Below are 19377 nucleotides of genomic sequence, written 5' to 3' on the forward strand. Positions count from 1 at the left end.
ATTTGTAACAGAGCTTTGTTAGACTCTGGCTCCAGGCAGGCAGGGGCTGCCTTTGTTTGATTCGCATTGTATCTCAAGGGCCTAGCTCAGCATCTGGAACAGAGCAGATGCTAGTGATATTTGCGGAATCGATGCTGAGTGAAGGAATGAATGGGCAGAAGCAGAGCTGGGAAACCATTCATGAGGCGTTTTCTGCAAACGCCAGGCTTGCCTCCGGGCTGTGGGGAATCTGAAAGCCAAGGGTCTGAGTCCCAGCTCCAGTGCTCCCTGGGAGTGCCACCCTTATCTTCCCCATCTGGAATGTGGGGGTTGTGACCATTCCTCCCTCCCAGGGTTGCTGACACTGCGTGGTCAGGTGTGCCGCATCACAGACCATTCTGGGTATGGGGGTGGGGCGATGGGCTTCCAGGTGGGTGGGCCCTCTGTAGACAAGAGGCCAAGGTCATTTCATGGGAGAGCACAGGAGTCCTGGTTCAGGCCCAGCAGTTGCATGGAACTCGCTGGTGGGCACATGTGAGCTATTTGATGGATGCTGCCCCATAACTTTCCGCTGTGTCCTTAGTTCTGCCCCTCGGAAGCCGCAGGAACAATGCTGACTGGCCTTGGCCACTGCCTCTGAATTTCAGCTCTCTGCTGTCATTTGACACCAAGAAGATTGCCAGCCAGCTAGGCTGCAGAGGTGTTACTGCCCCCATTCCTTGCTGACTTCCGCTGGGTCCTGGCTGGGCAGGACAGCACTTGCCTCTCTCCATACTCACTCTGCTTTGAAGATGTTCCTCCTGGCCCTGGTACTAACCAGCAGGCTTTCATCTCCGTTCTCTAATACACCCACTCCACTGTTTACCTTCTCGGCCTCATGCGCTCAATGGGGCTGTTCACAGGAAATGCCAAGGACCTCTCCCAAATAGCTTTGAACTAACCTTTTGTGATCGCTTTTTGGGTGCTAAGGGCTCTTTCTGCATTCCAGTTAGTGATCGCATTTGTTTCTCAAAATCCCAGTAGAAGGGGGATGTAATCCATAGGGGTTCAGAGAGGTCTAGCTGGTTGCCTAAGCAGGGTCAGCATTAGAACGCCAGCCTGTGTGAGCCCAAAGCCCGGGTTGTCTCCACTTTCCCCCTCGTACTGCTCTGCAGAGAGAAGGCAAGAGTAAGCCCACGAATGGCAGTGACAGCCACACCATCGCGGTGATAATTGGCAGTGATGGTAATTGCAGCTGACATCTGTCGTGTGCTTGCTCCCTGCTGTGACCCGTCTTCCGTGCCTTCCGTGCTCTTCCACATATAACCGGCACTCCAGTGAAGTCGTCAGTACTTTTATTCCCGTTTTACAGGTGAAAAACACTGGAGGTTCAGAGAAAAGTTTTTCCAAAGGCACACAGCTAATCCATGAGGCAGTAGAGCCCCTGGCTTTGCAGATCCACGCCTCAGGGCTTGAAAAACCGGGTACACTGTTGTTCATCCAGACACTGGAATATTATTCAGTACTAGAAAGAAATGAGCTACCAAGCCATGAAAGGACATAGATGGGGGATACTTAAATGCGTAGTACTGAGAGAAAGAAGCCAAGCTGAAAAGGCTACATACTATATAATTCCAACTATATGACATTCTGGAAAAGGCATAACTATAGGGACAATAAAAAGAACAGTGGTTGCCTGGGGTGGTAGGAGGTGGGGGAGGGATGAATAGGCAGAGCAAGAGGATTTTTTGGGCAGTGAAACTACTCTGTATGATACTATGATGGTGAATGCGTGTCATTTTCCATTTGTTAAAACCCATAGAGTGTACAACACCAAGAGTGAACCCTGTTGTAAACTATGGACTTTGGGTGATACTGACATTTCAGTGCAGGTTCATCCGTTGTAACAGATGCCCCACTCTGGTGCTGGGTGTTGATAGTGGGGGAGGCTACGTGTGTGTCGGCGGTGGGGGGGCAGGGGATGTAAGGGAAAATCTCCGTACCTTCTGCTCCATTTCGCTGCGAACCTAAAACCGCTATAAACGATGGTCTAGTTTTTAAAAAGACAAAGAGGTACACGATGTACTTGCTGATGTTTGAGCCACTGCCAGCCTGACCCCCTGGCCTGTGTTCTTCACCAGCCCTGGCAATGATGCGAGTGGGGGGGAGGCACGGCTCTGCAGAGTGGGAGGGCTTCCCTGGCTGGGTTACCTGTGGGACGGCAGGCATGCCAGGGGGCTCTGCCAGGGGAGGGACTGATCCTCCCACTTGGGGAGAAGGAAGGAGTGGGTGAGGGAGGTGATGACCATATTCTTTGGTCTTCATTGCCTGGGACAGCGTGTGCTCAGGGAGGCTGGCCTTGCCACTGCCAGGGCATTGCAAAACTCAAGCTCAGTTGAATCGATGTCCTTTGGAAAAGTACGTCTTGCTCAGGAGCCAAGTAAAACTGAAAATTTTGCAGCCAGCACACTGAAGTCGAGAGCCCTGACTCACACTGAGTGCGAGGGAGGAGGCCCAGCTCCAGGCAGGCCTCGGCTCTCAGGTGCACCCAGGCTCCCTCTGATGCCAGGCCCCTCAGCCAGCTCAAGGCCCTCAGTTGGGACAGTGTGCGTGCTGTGGGCAGTATCCTCAGATGGCTTTGTCAGGACTCAGAGCCCCTTGCTGTTTAGCAAAGGTTCTGTCCCTACAGAGCTGTGGATAAAATGAATCACTGTTAAAGTCAAATTTCCTTATTGACTTGCATTATTGGTTCAGAGATGACTTCTCTCTAAGATAAGTCTTTGGTTGATCTAGGGGCACCTGGGTGTCATGGGAAGAGCCCCAGGTGCGACTCACAGGTAGTTCTCACTTATGACATTAGGCAATTCAGTGTTGCTTCCTGAGCCTCAGTTCTTCTGCCTTTAAAATGGGTCTGGACTAAATCAGCCTTGCTGACTACCCAGGAAGAGCATCACTGGTGCCCCCAGTCCCATGTCCTTGGCAGACGTTGCTAATCCATCCCAGCACGCACACACTGAGTCCAGTCCCAGCCTTAGCAGCTGGGCAGCCACTAGAATTGATCCCTGAGACAAACCTTCTTGACCACACAGGAACTCCATGATCTCAAAGTTCCCTTCTGGTTTTACAGTACTTAGGTCTTCTTGCCCTCCCCTATTTTTTCAGTCCTGCCATCTATTCTGATGCAAAAATACTTCAAGATTTGAGGCCAAGTTCACAAACCGATAGTCTTCAGGCCAAATATGAGCCACAGAAGTGTTTTCTTTGATTCGCATGTTGTTTTATTTAAAAAAACCATCACAAACAAAAAAACCCTGGTTGCCATCATTTTTAAATTGGTAATTTCCCATAAGCCCCAGATTTCGGGTTTTCCCTGATCTGGCCGCCCCGGGGCTCCTTGTTCCAGCCATGGGCCAAGCTGGGGGGCTTTCTACCCTCTTTAGATGAGCTGTGGACCCTCCGATTGCTGCAGGCCCCACCGGCCCACTTTTCTCATCTCAGTACCTGCCTAGCCTCGGCAGGTATTTTCTACTGGGGAGCGTGTACTTCCTTCAGAGACACACAGTGCCTGGTTGCCTCTCATTTGGTGATGTGAGCAGCTAGGGGATCAGTGTCTGGGCCCGTTGATGCATTTGGGATGCTTGCTGTTTCCTGGAATCATTTTCAAAGGGAGGGATGTTTTCTGTCTGTGAATCATCACCCCCTGGTGAAGTGGTTTTAAGTTTTTATCTTCCCATGTGGGCTCTCCTGAAAACGAGGGCTCCGATAAGCTATGTGCTCGTGAGGAAAGCACAGGTTGAGGCAGATGGAGGAAATGGGGAGGTAGGGAGGAGGCCCCCTTCCCTCCCGCTCTCAGTCACCCACTTCCTGCCTCACATAGGTCTCATCTGTGATGTCTCATTGCTGGAGCTCCCTGAGGGGACTCACCTGCACGTCTCAGGTGAGCTCTTGGCCCGCAAAGACCACCAGTCTTCTGTGACTCAGCGGATCTCTTGTTGCTTAAAAATGATGCTCCCCACTTAAGTGCTGGGTAATGGGGACCCCACACTGTATAAGACCAGTGCCTGCCCTTGGAGAGTTCACAACTTTGAGGGGAAGACACCAGTAGTAGTTTTCTTTTTTTAATGACTATAACGCTATGATATAAAGGACAGATAGAAGGAAAACAAATGGTAAAGTAACACAGGTTTTGTTTTGTTTTGTTTTTGTATTCACTAGTTTGTTGTATTTTTCAGACTCCACATTTAAGTGATAACATACAGTATTTGTCTTTCTCTGTCTGACTTATATCACTTAGCGTAACACCTTCCAAGTCCGTCCATGTTGTTGTGAATGGCAGAATTTCATTCTTTATGGCTGAGTAGTAGTCCATTGTGTATATGTATGTGTGCATATATATATATGTATGTATATATATATATATATATATATGTGTATACACCACATCTTCTTTATCCATTCATCTGTTGATGGCAGACACCAATAGTATTAGTGAGACACAGTGGGATGTGCTGTTCATTCATGATCGTACATATATAATGTGCAACACATATATAATGACAGTACACCATGTGTCAAATGATGACAGAGGGAAGCTCGGGGGCCGTGGCAGCCCAGAATAGGGTGCCTCAGCCAGCCTCATGCTGATTGGAGGTGGCGTCGCAGAGGAAGGGGTGTGTGAGCTAAGTTTTAAAGAACTACCTGGGGCCTCTGACCTCACCTCCCAGTGCAGCTGTATCAGCCTCCTTGCTGTTGGAGGAACCTGCCAGATATGCTCCTTGCCTCAGGGCCTTTGCACTTACCATCCCTTCAACCTGGAACTCTCTTCCCTGGACATCCAGGTGGCTGCTGTCTCACTTAAATGAGATATGTGTTGTGCATGTGTCATCTGGTCAGATGAACCTTCTCTGACACCCCTCACACCCCATCTAAAGCAGTACCCACATTACATTCTATTCTCTTAGCCTGGTTTATTTTTCTTCATAGCACTGACATATATTAGTTCATTTATTGTTTGTCTCCCCCACTGTGGTGTAAGCTAGGTGAAGGCAGAGAGCTTTGTGTCTGACCACTGTTGTGTGCCTAGCACCTAGAACAGTGCATGGTCCATAGTGAGCACTCAGTAATGACAGAGAGAATGAATGAGCTGGCAGAGAAGGAGAGAGAGGGGTGCTGCAGACAGAGGGCACAGTGCATGCCAAGGCACAGAGCTGGCACAGAACGGGCCTTTCTGCAACAAAATGTTGGGGTCATGGGGTGAAGAGGCAGATAATAGAGAGACAGGGGCTGGAGAGCCCACGACAGGTCTCCTAAGACCCTAGCTGTCTTTATTTTTCCATTTGTAACCTGTTTATTATAGAACAACTGAAAAGTACCAAGACGTGCCCAAAGGAAAACGGTCACCAACTAAACTCTCCCCCAGGCCAACGAGGAGAACCCTTTGATTCCTTTCCTTGTGCCTTTTTGCATGGGACTGTCTGAACATCTCACCTTTTAACTTGTGAACCACCTTGTTTCCTAAGGCTGCTCCCTAGGGTGGCACAGTAATTTCATGTCCAGACAGACGAGGACGCAGACCTCAGCTTTGCCACTTGCTGATTGAGTGACCTTGGGCTTCCGGAGCCATGAAACTTGGCCGGAGTTGTCGCTCCACATGGGACGCCCTTCCACCCCTTTTCCCCAGCCTCATTTCTGCTTGTCTTCCTGCACTCAGGGTCTCAGCCTGAGACTCACCCCCTCTACACAGTCTTTTGTGAGCCCCAGTTCCTTTTCCTTTAAAAATAGGGGTGAACCTCATTTTGGTATCTCGAACGGGTTTGAGAATTTGATGAGATGACGTGAGTCAAGAGGCTGGCTCCTGGGAGGTGCTCAGTAAATTCTGTCCTTGCCCTCCAGCAACCAGGGCCACCTCCAGCTTTTTCTCTATTATACTTTCCTTACCTGCAAATCTCTTAAAATCTTAATCCTGTCCTAGGCTTCTAACCCCAGGCCGAGCCAAAACTCAGCCTTCACTTTTCCAGGTAGCTGAGATGTAGTCCAAAAGGTGGTCTCATGGCACAGAGTAAAACTGAATCCTGTGGGCAGCTGGAGGTCAAAGGACATTTGGGGTCCCTCGAAGGGAGCCCCTTCCACAGGTATCTCGGCACAGCTGTCTTTTCCCCCAGTTCTCTCCTCCTAAACTTAAAACACCGGCACCAATCATTTCTTCCTTTTAAATGTCTGCTGAAGGCCGTGCCCTGGCGGGGAGCCAGGGGCGTGAGAATCTAATCCCCGGAATAGCTCCGCCGCTCAACATTTAAATGCCGTCTGTATTTTTATCCAATGATGGGTCACTTCTGAAAAACCCTGCTCAGGTCCTGCCCCTCTAAGAATACATTTCCATTTATAGCATCTGAGCTCGGGATGTTGTGTCCTGGTGTGGGGCCAGCGGCTGCGTCCTGTTTCCAGTGATTTGGAAACACGTTGGGGGCCCTGGCTGTGCCCCCCCACCACCAGCCCTCCCTCCCTGTGGCCTTGACGAGTGGGAAGCCTGACTCCCAGCCAAGCCCTGGCAGCCTGACGGCCTCGGGCTCCGACACCAGGCCTTTCCTGTTTCTGGGGGAGCGTGAGCTCATTGGGCTGTTGCGGGGGGTGGGGGCAGTAGGGGTGAGGCGACCCCCGTTCAACTGTGCTCTGCTGGGGCCTCAGTGGCACTGCACCACAGTTCCATAGCTCCATGGGACCCTTCCTCCTTCCCTCGCTCACCAAGCACCCCCAGCCTGCTGTTGGTGCCAGGCTGTGCATGGGCAAGGGAGGTCAGCACGGACAGTCAGGGGCCCCAGGGGCTGGTATGGAGCTTTGCAGAGGCCGCAGAGAGTCAGTGCGCAGCCTCTGGGTGAGGCTGACCCGGGTTCCAATCCTGACCCTGCCTCTTGCTGGCTGTGTGAGCTTAGGCAAGTGGCTAAGCCTCTCTGAGTCTTGGTTTCTACACTTGTTGATGGTACCTCGTGGGTGAGGGGGAAGAGATTCAGTGGGACAACGTAGGTCAAGGGACTTGAGTAGTGCTTGGCCCGTAGGGTAGGAGCCCGGGAAATACCAGTCCCCTTGCCTGTCCCTCTGTTGACCTGTAGTAACTCAGGTGGGTGCGAGCAGAAAGTCGTTGGAAATAAATTTGAAGTTGGAAATAAACACTTGACTTATACCGTAGCAGTCTTTGCATGCCTTGACATCTCCTGAACCGCACTTTGTTGGCAATGCGAAGCCCCCATGCTGGTTTAGTTCATTCTGCAGTGGAGCCCTGGAATCTGCACACTTAACCAGCGTCCTGGTGGATTCTGAGGCAGTGGTCCATGGGCCAGACTTCGAGAAACACTGCCTCCTTCGTCCATTCCAAAGTATTTCTGTAGACCTACTGCGTGGCAGCCACTTCTCTAGGCTCTGGGCATACAGTGGAACTCAAGGGCAGGCAGGCCCCTGCTCTCCTGTAACTTATATTCTAGTGATGGAGTGGAACAGTGAACAAACACACATAACACAAGGTAGTGATCGCAAGTGCTGTGAAGGAAAAGGCAGCAGAGTAAGGATGATGGTAGCCAAGACAGGTCTTTGAGGAGGTGACATTTGAATATAGACCTAAAAGAAGTGAAAGAGCAAGACAGGAAGAGATCTGAGGGGAAATCATTCCAGATACAGAGAACGCAAGGGCAAAGGGCCTGAGGTGACAGCATGCTTGCTTGACTGTTCAAGGAACAGATTGCGTAAGAATTTAGAGCTAATGCAACTAAATGTAAATAGTAAGACCAAAAAAAAAAAAAAAAAATAGTAAGACTAGTGCCCCCTCCTTGCTGTGTGTGAGCTTCGTTCTCCCCCATGAGCCTGGGTCCAGGTAACAGGTAAGGGCGTTGTCCAGTCCAGTGAGACCTCCATCTTTTTACCGATAGCCCATCTAAAACACTTTCTGAGAATTGCCTGGATGGATAGTTATCTTCCTGATCAGCTCTTTTACTTTCTTGCTCATCATGGTGGCCAAGAAGAGCACATCGAGCACATCTCATCACTTCTCAGACATTTGGGAACCCCAGGAGGACACAGGCTGTGACTTGGAAAGAATCAGAGATCCTTATCTCTAACACAAAATGTTGCTGCCCTTGCCGTGTTTCACTTTATCTACAGATGTGCACATTTGGATTCCATGATCCCTGTGGTTCCTCCTACCTCATTGTTCTGGGAACAGGTCTTGTGTGAGGTGCTGTTGAGTTTTGTTCTGCACCCGTCAAGTGTGAAGGGCAGGCACGATGCCTTTAGGAACGAGGATGCTCCTTGGGCATTACTGTGTGAGCACCATGAGGACAGGGACTAATTCTGTCTTGTTGACTGTTCTGTCTTGTCTGTTCTCCTGTCTCTCTGGAACCCGGCACAGTAAATTAAGGCATAGATAAGTTGGGGGTGGGAGTTAAAAGAGAAGGGGCCTCAACACAGACCCTGGGGGGTATACCAAGATATCAGGGGCAGGAGGAGGAAAAGGAACAGACACAGAAGATGCTGAAGAGTGAGGATGCCATGGTACTTTAGGCAGCCAAGAGAAGAGAGAGATCTAAGAAGGAAGGGACAGTCAGCAGGATCGGTGCAGAGGCAGTACTGAGGAGAGCCAATGGCATCAGACCCTTAGGGACTCTTGGGTGATCTTAGCTATAGCACGAAGAAAGAGTGGGTGAGGGGGGCCTGGCATCAAGCTGCTGTGGGTTAAGGATCAAATGGAAGGTGAAAGTGAGGTTATTCTAGGCCAGTCATTAAGAAGTGTGCTGTGTACTTCCTACTGCATCACGCTGAGAGGGGTACAGAATAACTTGCTGTCTTCCCTTGGAGATGCTAAGACCAGTCACTGGGTTCAGGTGGCAGCAGCCTGATGCATCTGTCATGAAACTTCCCATCCTTGCTGGCAAGTGCCTAAATCCAGTATTTCATCAGAGAATGCACAATGATGATTTTCCTAATTCTATGAGTCCTTCCACATTATTCTTTGAAATTATTCTGTAAAAGAGGACTTTGTCCTCATCAGCTATTTGGTTACCTAGATATACATTGTGTATACCAAAAAAAAATCAGAATAAATGCTTTCTCTTTATTTACCAATTTTCAGAATAATGGCTTAGCATCTTCAAAGGTATCCAGTGAGGCTTTTTTGGGGTTTTGTTTTAGGAAGTATCGTTACGAACTCATAGATTGCTCAATGTATCTGATGTGTTTCATTCGTGGCTATCATGAAAAAGTTTTTTTCCAACAGTTTTATTGAGGTATACTTGACATACAATAAACTTCACACACTTAAAGTGTACAATTTGAGAACTTTGACGTGTGTGTACACCCATGAAACCACCATCACAAGATAATGAACATATTCATCACCCCCCTGAGTTTCCTCAAGTCTCTCCCTTCTTCCCTCCCTGGGCAACCAATGATCTGCTGTCACTCTAGATTAGTTTATACTTTCTAGAATTTTATATAGTTGGAATCATACTGTATTGGCTTGCGTTCGGCATAATTATTTTGAGAATCATCCATGTTGCTGCTGTCAATACCTCATTCCTTTTCAGTGCTGAGTAATATTCTGTTTTGTGGATATGCCATCTGTCCCTTTGCCTGTTGATGGATATTTGGGTTGTTTCTAGTTTGTGACTATTACAAATTAAGCTTCCGTGAATATTCATATACATGTCTCTGTATGGGAAAATGCTTTCATTTCTCTTGGGTAAATGCCTAGGCATGGAATGGCTGGATCATATGGTAAGCGTATGTTTAACATTTTCAGAAACCGCTAAACTCTATTCCATAGTGGTTATACTACTTTACGTTCCACCAGCAACGCCTGAGAGTTCCAGTTGCTCCATATCCTCACCAACACTTGGTGTGACCAGTCTTTATAATTTCAGCCATTCTAACAGTATCTCTGTGGTCTTAATTTGCATTTCCCCAATGACTCTGATATTAGCATCATTTCATGTGGTTATTCACCATCAGTGAATCTTTGGTGAAATGCCTGTTCAAATCTTTTGCCCATTTTTTCATGGGTCGTTTGTTTTCTTATTCCTGAGTTGTGAGTTCTTTATACTGAATATAAATCCTTTAACAGACATGTGATTCACATATATTTTTCCTAGTATGTGGCTTGTCTTTTCATTCTTTTAACAATGCCTTTTGAAGAATGGAAGCTTTTCATCTTGATGAGGCCTTATTTATGATTTTTTCTTTTATGGATCATGCTTTTGGTGTCTTATCTAAAGTCTTTGCCTAACCTAAGAGCACTAAGATTTTCTCCTGTGTTTTCTTCTATGAGGTTTATAGGCAGTCTTGAAGTCAGATCCAACTTTGTTCTTTTTCAAAGTTGTTTTGGTTCGTCTAAGTCCTGTGCATTTCCATATGAATCTGAGAATCAGCTTGCCAAATCCTACAAAAAACGCCTGCTGGAGTTTTGGTTGGAATTGAGTGGAATCTACAGATCAATGCCATCTTAACAATACTGAGTCTTCTGACCCATTAACACGGTGTATTTCTCTATTTACTTAGGTCTTTAATTTCCCTCAGCAATGTTTTATTGTATTCAGTATACGGGTCTTGCACTTCTTTTGTCAAATTTATCCCTAAATATTTAATATTTTTATGCATCTCCTAAGAATAATAGAAGTAACCATTTGTGTTAGCTTTTGGTTACACCTTCTGTTGTTTCTTTTTAAAGATATAAACAAGGATGGAGATTTATTTTTATCGCTCCCTCCAGCTGCTCCGCACCCCAAACACACACACACACACACACAATTTAACAGAACACAGTGTTCCACAGTTTGCTTTTTTCTCTTACTCTATAGAGACCTTCCTCATTCCTCTTTATAGCTGCATCATCCTCCACTTTATGGATGGTCTGTAGTTTATTAACTGGTCCCCCTGGATGGACATTTGGATGGCCTCCAGTTGTTTGCTGTTACAGCTGGTGCAGCGGTGAGTAATAGCCCTGTGCCTACGTCATTTTATATTTTCACCTGGAATTTACTGAATACCGTTAACGGGCCGAGCCCCGCACGACCCACAGTGGATTCAAGAACAAACCTGACTGTCCCAGCCCAGCAAGAGCGGAAGACCCTGCAGCCGTCTCGGAGCTGTGCCGGGAATGTACACGTCCACAGCGCCCAGGAAGGTGGGGAAGGCTGCCTTGAGAGGGGCCTTCTGGAAGCCCAGCAGTCAAGTGTACTCCTCTTTCCCTTTGGCCAGGGCTTTGTGGTCAGAGAGGGTATTCTGAGACAGGAGAGGTCACAGGTGGAGGCGATTGAAGCTGGGAGGTCACCCTGTAGACGAGTGACCTTCACAAGGGCACCGAGATTCAGGGAGAGAGCCACAGGGGATGGGCTGGAGAGAGAACCGTGTGCGTGTTAGTACTGTGTACACAGAGCATCATCACCCAGCCCTCCTGCAGATACAGGCCTCTATGCCTCCCGCTCCCAGCCTGTCTCCCTGTCCCAGACAGGCATGGGTACAGTGGACAGAGCAGAGGTCCTGAGGCCAGACTGCAGTAGTTCGAATCCTGGCCCGGAATCTTGGGCAAGTGAGAGGGGGAGGATGCTGGTATCCACTGAACAGGGCTGTACAGAGGATGTGAGCTAATGAATGGACAGTCCAAGTCCAAGGCCGGGTGCACCGTGATCCCTCACAATGGGGACAGTAGCAGTGTAGCTATGGTTGCTATTGTTATTATTATTCCCCCCTCTAAGCTCCTCCATCTGGGCTGGAAACAGACAGATGTTTTCCCCATCCTTCTGACAGAGGGAGGAGTGGTGTGTGAGCTCACAGTCCTAGTTTGAATGTCAAGGACAGGATTCGGGGGCGGTGAGAGTGATTCTGGGGCTGATTAGAACTGGTGCTTGCGCGGTTCTCTCCCAGCCGCGTTAGGCTCTGGTGCGTCCATTTGTTAACCTCTGTGTGCCCTTCAACACACGTGCATGTGCACACACACCAGTGGTTCTCAGTAAGGTGGAAGAGATGAGTAAGTGAACCAACAAGCACATTTTTCACCCAACTCCCTGGGCTTGACACTGAGGGCTCTGACAGGCTGGTGGGCAGGGGTGACCAAAGAACCATCTAAAGCCTCACTGACTATTTTTGGGATGAGTGACCCACCACTTCCAATGACTTGCTCCTAAATGGCGTCTAATTTCATTAGGCCGTGGAAACAGTGACATCACGAGCGCCTGCCTGGTGGCCGCCCACACATGGCGAACCACAGGGCGAGCTGAGATTTGTCTTCAAGAGCAGGGGAGAAGTGAGGTCCCAAGCAGCAAAAGTTAAAATAGCAAGAGTTGAGGCATTCTGCTATGAAAAGAAATTACAGAAGAAATCCATTAGTCAGAGATTTCCAGGGGCAGTTTCCTTGCTTGGGAGCAAGAGAGGACTTATGCGTGTTTATTTTGGGTGAGGTTATGCAGCCGTCCCTCGCTCCGTAGGCTTAGATGTGGCCTGTACAGTGAATTTCTGTTAAGTAAATCCTATATTCTCATCGACTTCTAGTTCTGATGTTGACATATATTTTATCCTAAGGAATTTGTCTGATCCTAAGTTACAATGAAGTTAGAGGCACGGATTGAGCACCTTTTTGATTCAGATGGTGACACTCGTACTTACTGCACCTTTATAAGAAGTCACAAATTCAGGGGGACTTTATTTCTTCCCTGGGGGTTCCTTTGCCCAGGTCTCTCCAAGTGTGCCTTCTCAGGCACAGAGTGGAAAAGGACAGGGAAAGACCGCAGGGGCGATCAAGGCCACGGCCATGACTTCACCCAGACGGAGCAGAGGCAACTGGAGGCGTCTCTGTGGAGAGACCATAGGCTCAGTGGGAAAATGAGCTTCCCGCATGGGAAGGTTTTCTCTGCCTACAACAGGGTTTCTCAACTTTAGTGCCATGGACATTTGGGGCTGGTATCCTTTGTTGTAGGGGGCTGTGCCTTGTAGGATTGTAGGATGCATTAGCTTCCCTGGCTTTCTACCTGCTGGGTACCACCCACTCCCCCGGGTGACAACCAAAAATATCTCCAGACACCGCCAAACGTCCCCTGGGGGGCCCAGATTGCACCTGGTTGAAAGTCAGTAGCATATGACATTTCAAGAGCGTGAGATAACAAGGATTTCACAAGCTTTTTATTGGCTTGTTTTTGTTTTAAATACTCTGTGTTTAATTATACCTTGAATTGGGTGAGTCACTCCTTCTTGGAGCTTCTGTTTTCTCTTCTGTAAAATGAATGGGTTGGACACAGTGATCTCAGAACGCCTTCTAGACCCAACAGCAGAGCGTGGTGAAGGCAGGAGGTCCCCTGGGGTCTCCGCATTTGGGTCCTGTTCCAACAGGTGACAAACCTATGGTCCACCTGGCTCTGGGCACTGCTCCCATTCTTCTGGCATCTAGCTCAGTCTTTCTTAAGTCCAGTTGATTGTTTCCTTGCTTTCATTTAAGTGCATTTTGCCTTTTTTGTAAGTGAACATGTCTAAATACAGTACAGGGAACCCCTGAGGACCCATCACTCAGCTTCCCCACCATCCATTTCATCTTAATCTTGTTTATGGGGCCAGCCAGTGGACCTTATCTTTGTATAGGTTCATCCATTGACCCATTCGTTCAGATCAGTTCCCCAAGGGCCTGGACTGGGCAGGGCTGGGCAGCAAGGAGGCCCAGGTTCTTCCCGTGAGAAACTCACAGTCTAGGGGGAGGACAGGGAAAGAGCATTTTTTGACAAACATAAAGAATCTATCCTTTAGCTTTCTCTATTTAAGGCCAAGCAATTCCAATTCTTTAATCTTTCTTCCTAAGAAGTATTTTCCACCCAAATGGTCCTGGTTTATCCCCACATCGTTGGGAAAAGCAACAAGAATGTAAATTAGGCCTGGATTCAGATCCCTGCTGTGACACTTCATAGGTGTGAGAGCTTAGCCAAGTCAGCAGCCTCTGAGCTTCATCTGTAAAATGGGATAACAATCCCCAACTCACAAGTTGGCTGAGAGAATTAGATGAGAACATGTCGGTCCAGGGCCTAGCATGAGTCCAGCACACACTAGATGTACACTAACCATCCTTTCCCCTCTCCCCCTTTCTCCTTACCCTTTCCTCTACATTCTCTTAACAGTGGGTGGCCACATCTAATCGCATCACCACATCACCGCAGTGAGGGACTGACTAATGTGAGCCAGAGACGATGGCTGACTTCCTGATCTGTCACATGCCTGGGTTCTCACCAGCCTCCCGATGGCCCATTTTCTTAGTGACATTCACTGCTGACTCACTTGGCTTGTGGTCAGCTCTGAACCCAGGGTCCTTTTCAGCTATCCCTTCACCCTACCACCACTCCCCAGCCTGGGTTTGCGGCATGGGAATGGAATCATTATCAGAGAACCTTCTGTTTAGGTGGCCCTTCTCGAGGAGCCAACAGCATTGCTGGACCGACAGTTTCATGAGGGCGGGGGCCATGTCTACCTTGACCACTTTCATTTTCCCACCGTCTAGAGCACTGCTGGTAGGTACTTAGTAAATACCTGTTGAATGAATTAATGTGTTTTGCGCTGGTCCCTGTTTTCCAAGAGAGCCCCATCTGCTCTGGGGCAGCACCTTCAGAAAAGCAAATAAGCAAAACCTTGAGACTTCAGTTTACCAATAAATGAGCTCTAAACTGATTCCCATAAGTACAGGGCAGTGGAAGGACAATGGCCTATGGACCCAGACTTGGGTATGAATCCCAGCTCTGCTAAATTGACTTGCTGACTTTGAGCAAGTTGCTTATGGCTGAGTCTTAGTTTTCTTCCTGGAAAAATGGGATATCAGTATCTGGCAGAGTTACTGTGAGATGAGACTTAAATACAAATATACGTGGGAACACACCCCACGTGGGATGGCAGTGATTTTGGTTTGCGTCATTCACTCTTTCCAGAGCACCTACCTTCTTTGATTGCCATTGCCTCCTATAGTTGTGTCCAAGTCTCGCCTCCTCTCTTAGACCTTTGTTCGCTCAGCCTTCATCTCCCCTCCCTCTGTTGACAAAGACACGCTCTTCCTGACACCCAGCACACCTGGGCCACATTTGTTAAGCCAGCATCTCAAATTCTGATGCCTATAGGGACCAAACATACACAAAGAAAGCAAGCTGGGTGGGATTTTTACATGAAATCTCCCGCTTAAGCTTTAAAACATTTTTTCATTAAATTAAAAAAAGATCTTAACTTTTCATTTGGAAAGAATTGAAGACTTGCCAAAAAATCGCGAAAATAATACAAAGGCTTCCCATATGCCCTTTACCCAGGCTTCCTTAAACGTTATATAACATTATATAACATCTTATATAACCAAACCATTTTCAAAACCAGGAAAAGAACATTCTACAGTACTATTAACTAATCTACAGATCTTATTCAAGTCCCATCAGTGGTCCCACTGATGTCCTTTCTCTGATCCAGGACAGCCTGCAGGGTTTAGTGGTCACATTTCTTTAGTCTCCTCCAATCTCTGACAGTTCCTTAGTCTTTACTTGGCCTTCGTGTCCTTGATACTTTTGACAAATGCTGGCCAGTCATTTTGTAGCATGACACTCGGTTGGGATTTGTTTGATGTTTTCTCATAATTCATCCGAGGTTGTACACTTGAGCAAGTTCCCCACAGGAGTGATACCCTCCCCAGTACTTCATGTCAGGAAGCACAGATGTTTCTCCTCTGTAAAGTTACCTTTTTCCCTTTATGATTCATAAAGGTTGGCGGGGGGGACTGCTTAGAAGGTATGGAAGTATCCCGTTCCTCATCAGACTTGATTTACTTATTTCTTTATTTACATCTATGTAGATTTTTGGCTTCCTATTTTATCTAACGGCTCATAATCTATTACTGTGATTGTTGATTTTAATGCTTATATTGCCCCTTCTTTGGCCAGTGGGAGCCCCTTTAAGCTGACTTCTTGTCCTTTTGATACGTCCCATCATTCTTTCTTGCTTTCTGACATAAGAAGATACTCCAAGCTCATCTTGCATTTTCCCTACCCAGCCCTGGAATCAGCCATTTCTCCAAGGAGCTGATCCCTTTGAGTAAAGAATGATATTTAGAAGCCAAGGTTTGAGGTCCAGATGTGCTCACTGCTGTCTGGCTGTCACTGTTCCTGCACCCTCTCTATAGAACGAGCTAGGAAATAAATGTATACGTGATGTGTCCACACACAGGGATGTTTCTCTATTTGTGTATGCTGAAAACCATGAATTCACAGCAATACCTTCATTTCCACTCTAACACCATGGGGTTTATTCTACTTCTCTCTCTATGTATACCTCCCTTCCCTAACAGTGAGGCACCCGGCCCCCATTATCCTCACTGTATTTATATATTTGATCAGCCCCCCTGTATGCAACCATCTCCCATCTCTCCCTCTCTCACCCTTGTCAGGTTCGGACACTCTGCTCTAGGCCACTCCCCGCTCCTTACCCTGGACAGCCTTTGACTTCCCATAAAACTCCCAGTTTTGAAATGGTGGCTCATATATTTATTAAACCATGAGGCCCAGTTTCTGGCTGTGGGCCCAGGGTAGTAACCAGGTATTAACTGGACCAGGAAGCTGGCTTGTAAGCCCCTCTTGCCTCTCCAGCATCCACTCCCTCCATTCCCGTCCTAGCACCACAGGCAGGTAAACTTAGCCTTCCAGCACGTCAGGCTCCATCCTCTTCTTCGTCTCTGCTTTTGCTGTTCTTACTACCTGGACCAGTCTCTGCCTGCACCTACCCTTTCTCCCATCCTCCTGCTCAGACATCGGCTCTTTCTGGAAGCTTCAAGATGACCCCAGGTGCCCTTTCCAGGTCCATCCAGCAAACCCCATGGTGGGGCACCACCGCGTTCTCCTTTTTGGTCCCCTCTTTGTCTTTGCTGCTAAACTACAGGTACACAGAGCTGAGGGCTGATTTTATCTCCATGTCTCTAGTACCTAAAAGAGGGCTAGCACATAGTAGGTGCTCGTAAATGTCAGCCAAATGAGCATTACTCACAGTAACAGCAGATACTGATATAGTACTTTTGGGTGCCAGGCATGGTTCTAAGTGCTTTATATGCACTAAGTCATTTGGTTCTAATCCCTATGCAGTGAGATGGTTACTGTTGTTGCCCCCATTTTGCAGACAGAGGAACTGAGGCACAGAGAGGTTCACTGACACTTCCAAGGTCTCACAGTGGTGGGGTCACATTTAAGCCCAGGCAGGCTAACTCCCCAGTACATACTGTCTCCTCTGATATGCCTCCCACAGGTAAAGTGGGCAGCATTTTCAGAATAAGGGAGGTGAGTAGGTATGGATAGTTGAGTCACATGAGGCCCCCACCCCTCCTGACCACACACCCAGCCCCAGTTCTTAGTGCCCTTCGGGCCCTAAGCACAGGAGACTGGTGGCTGAGCAGGTGGGAGAGAAAGTGAGACCTTTTAGCTCTGCAGCCTATAGGAATGTTTTCTCCTCTGAGGTCTTGAGGAACCAAGCACCTTTCACGTGTTATTAGAGTGAACGCAACAGGAGTCAAATATCAGATCTTATGCAAGATTTCCATGTCATTGCATTGGGGTTAGCACGGCACTAACCTTGTTTCCCAATCACCCAAGAGGAGCCATCCGCCAGCCCATCACCCCTGGAGGGTGGAGCTGCCAGCCTCTTCACCAGAGAGCTGGGAAAGGGCTGTGGACTTAGAGCTGCTTGCTCATCAAGTGAAGGGGAAGAAGCCAAGTGCCTGGGAACGCTCTGTGTCAGCTCTTCCGCTGACGTTCCTTTCCCCTACACAGGGGCCTGGCGGGGTCTCGTAGTAGTACAGAAAAGGAAACTGAGGCTCAGAGAGGTGACGTCGTTTGCCTGACATCACACAGCAAGGAAGAAGACCGGCCAAGATTTGAACCCAGGGCAGTCTGATTCTAGGGGCCTTACCCCTTAAAACAACGGCCAGAATTACACCCGCGTCTGCCTGACTCCAAAGCCCTCAGTTCTTCCACCACCAGCCCACCAGTCTGCTCTGGTGGGATCCATATGAAAAAAAGGCGTCTGCTCTGTGTCTGGGCAGAAACCCACGTGAGCTGGAGCCAGGGCTGTCACGAGCCGATGTCAGCCCCAGGCAGGATTTTCTGATAACCTGCTGCCTTGGAGTTCAGGAGAATCTCCAAGAAGAAGGCTGCAGAAGCTGGGGAAGGGGGGAGTGGAAACAAGAGGAGGTAGAGACAGGAAATGGAAGAGGGGGCGGAGAGGTGACGCCAGGCAAGAATGCAGCGCCGTCAGAGAACTCAGGAAAGACTGCACTTGCCCATTCCCTTCAGCGTCAGACAAAGCCAACGCCCAGGTTCAGTTCATTCCCCCAGTGCTTACTAGGGGCCTCTTGTGCCCCAGGCCCAAGCAAGGGTCTGGGGACATGGCAGGGCACAACACTTAACAAGGTCCCTGCCCTTGTGGAGCTTACATTCTCTTAGGGGCAAGACCAGCCAAGACCCAGAATCAGATGAGGGGTCCAGGCCATCTGTCTCAGGGGGTGACAAGTAGCGAGGCAGTGCGACAAAGGAGGTGTGGGAGCCAGGATCCCATGGGGGGCAGGGGACGTCCTTCAGGCCTCTTGGAGGAAATGGTTCGGGGAAGAATGGCGGCTGCTGGGCACACCAGCCAGCACCATTTTCCCCGCTGCCTGGCACCTGCCCTTTGCGCCCACCTCACCCCGTCGTCCCCTTTGCTCTCCACAGGTTTGACATCTACAGGAAGGTGCCCAAGGACCTCACACAGCCGACGTACACCGGGGCCATCAGTGAGTAGCCTCCTTCTCTCCGTTGCTCCCGACCCTCTCCCCACTCTCCGTACCTGTGCCTGCCCGCCCTCTGCAGAAATGCTGGGCCAGGGAGGGAAGACAGAGAGACAGGAGGAGGGAAGAAATGATGGGCATCTTGCTGGGCCCTGCCTCTAGTCCCTCAGCTCTTCTCTGTCCTCACTGTAACGCTGTAAGGTATAGCATCACCTGTTTCTGAAAGGAGACACCAGAAATCAATCATCAAGAGTAGCTGCCCCAGGGACTTCCCTGGTGGCGCAGTGGTTAAGAATCCGCCTGCCAGTGCAGGGGACACGGGTTTGATCTCTGGTCTGGGAAGATCCCACATGCTGCGGAGCAACTAAGCCCGTGCGCCACAGCTACTGAAGCCCGTGTGCCAAGAGCCCGTGCTCTGCAACAAAAGAAGCCACCGCCATGAGAAGCCCACGCACCGCAACGAAGAATAGCCCCCGCTCGCCGCAACTAGAGAAAGCCCACGTCAGCAACGAAGCCAAAAAAAAAAAAAAAAAAGAGTAGCTGTCCTTGGGAGGGGAAACGGGGGCTCATGGGTTGGAGGGAGACTGACTTTTCTCTTCACACCTTTTAGACTATTTGAGTTTTTAACATAA

The 19377-nt window shown here is 48.8% G+C and overlaps 1 protein-coding gene across 1 annotated transcript in view; it reads left to right on the forward strand.

Annotated features, from left to right (window-relative positions):
* Positions 1 to 397: 397 nt before the first annotated feature.
* Positions 398 to 19377, forward strand: part of ERGIC1 (endoplasmic reticulum-golgi intermediate compartment 1) — a 71701-nt gene continuing 52721 nt past the window's right edge. Inside the window, 4 exon segments of the mRNA XM_065873744.1 lie at positions 398 to 409; positions 1134 to 1203; positions 3836 to 3895; positions 18572 to 18751. Of these exon segments, the coding sequence (XP_065729816.1) occupies positions 398 to 409; positions 1134 to 1203; positions 3836 to 3895; positions 18572 to 18751 (322 nt within the window).

The sequence above is a fragment of the Phocoena phocoena genome, chromosome 3, assembly GCF_963924675.1.
Source record: "Phocoena phocoena chromosome 3, mPhoPho1.1, whole genome shotgun sequence".
Taxonomy (NCBI): Eukaryota; Metazoa; Chordata; class Mammalia; order Artiodactyla; family Phocoenidae; genus Phocoena; species Phocoena phocoena.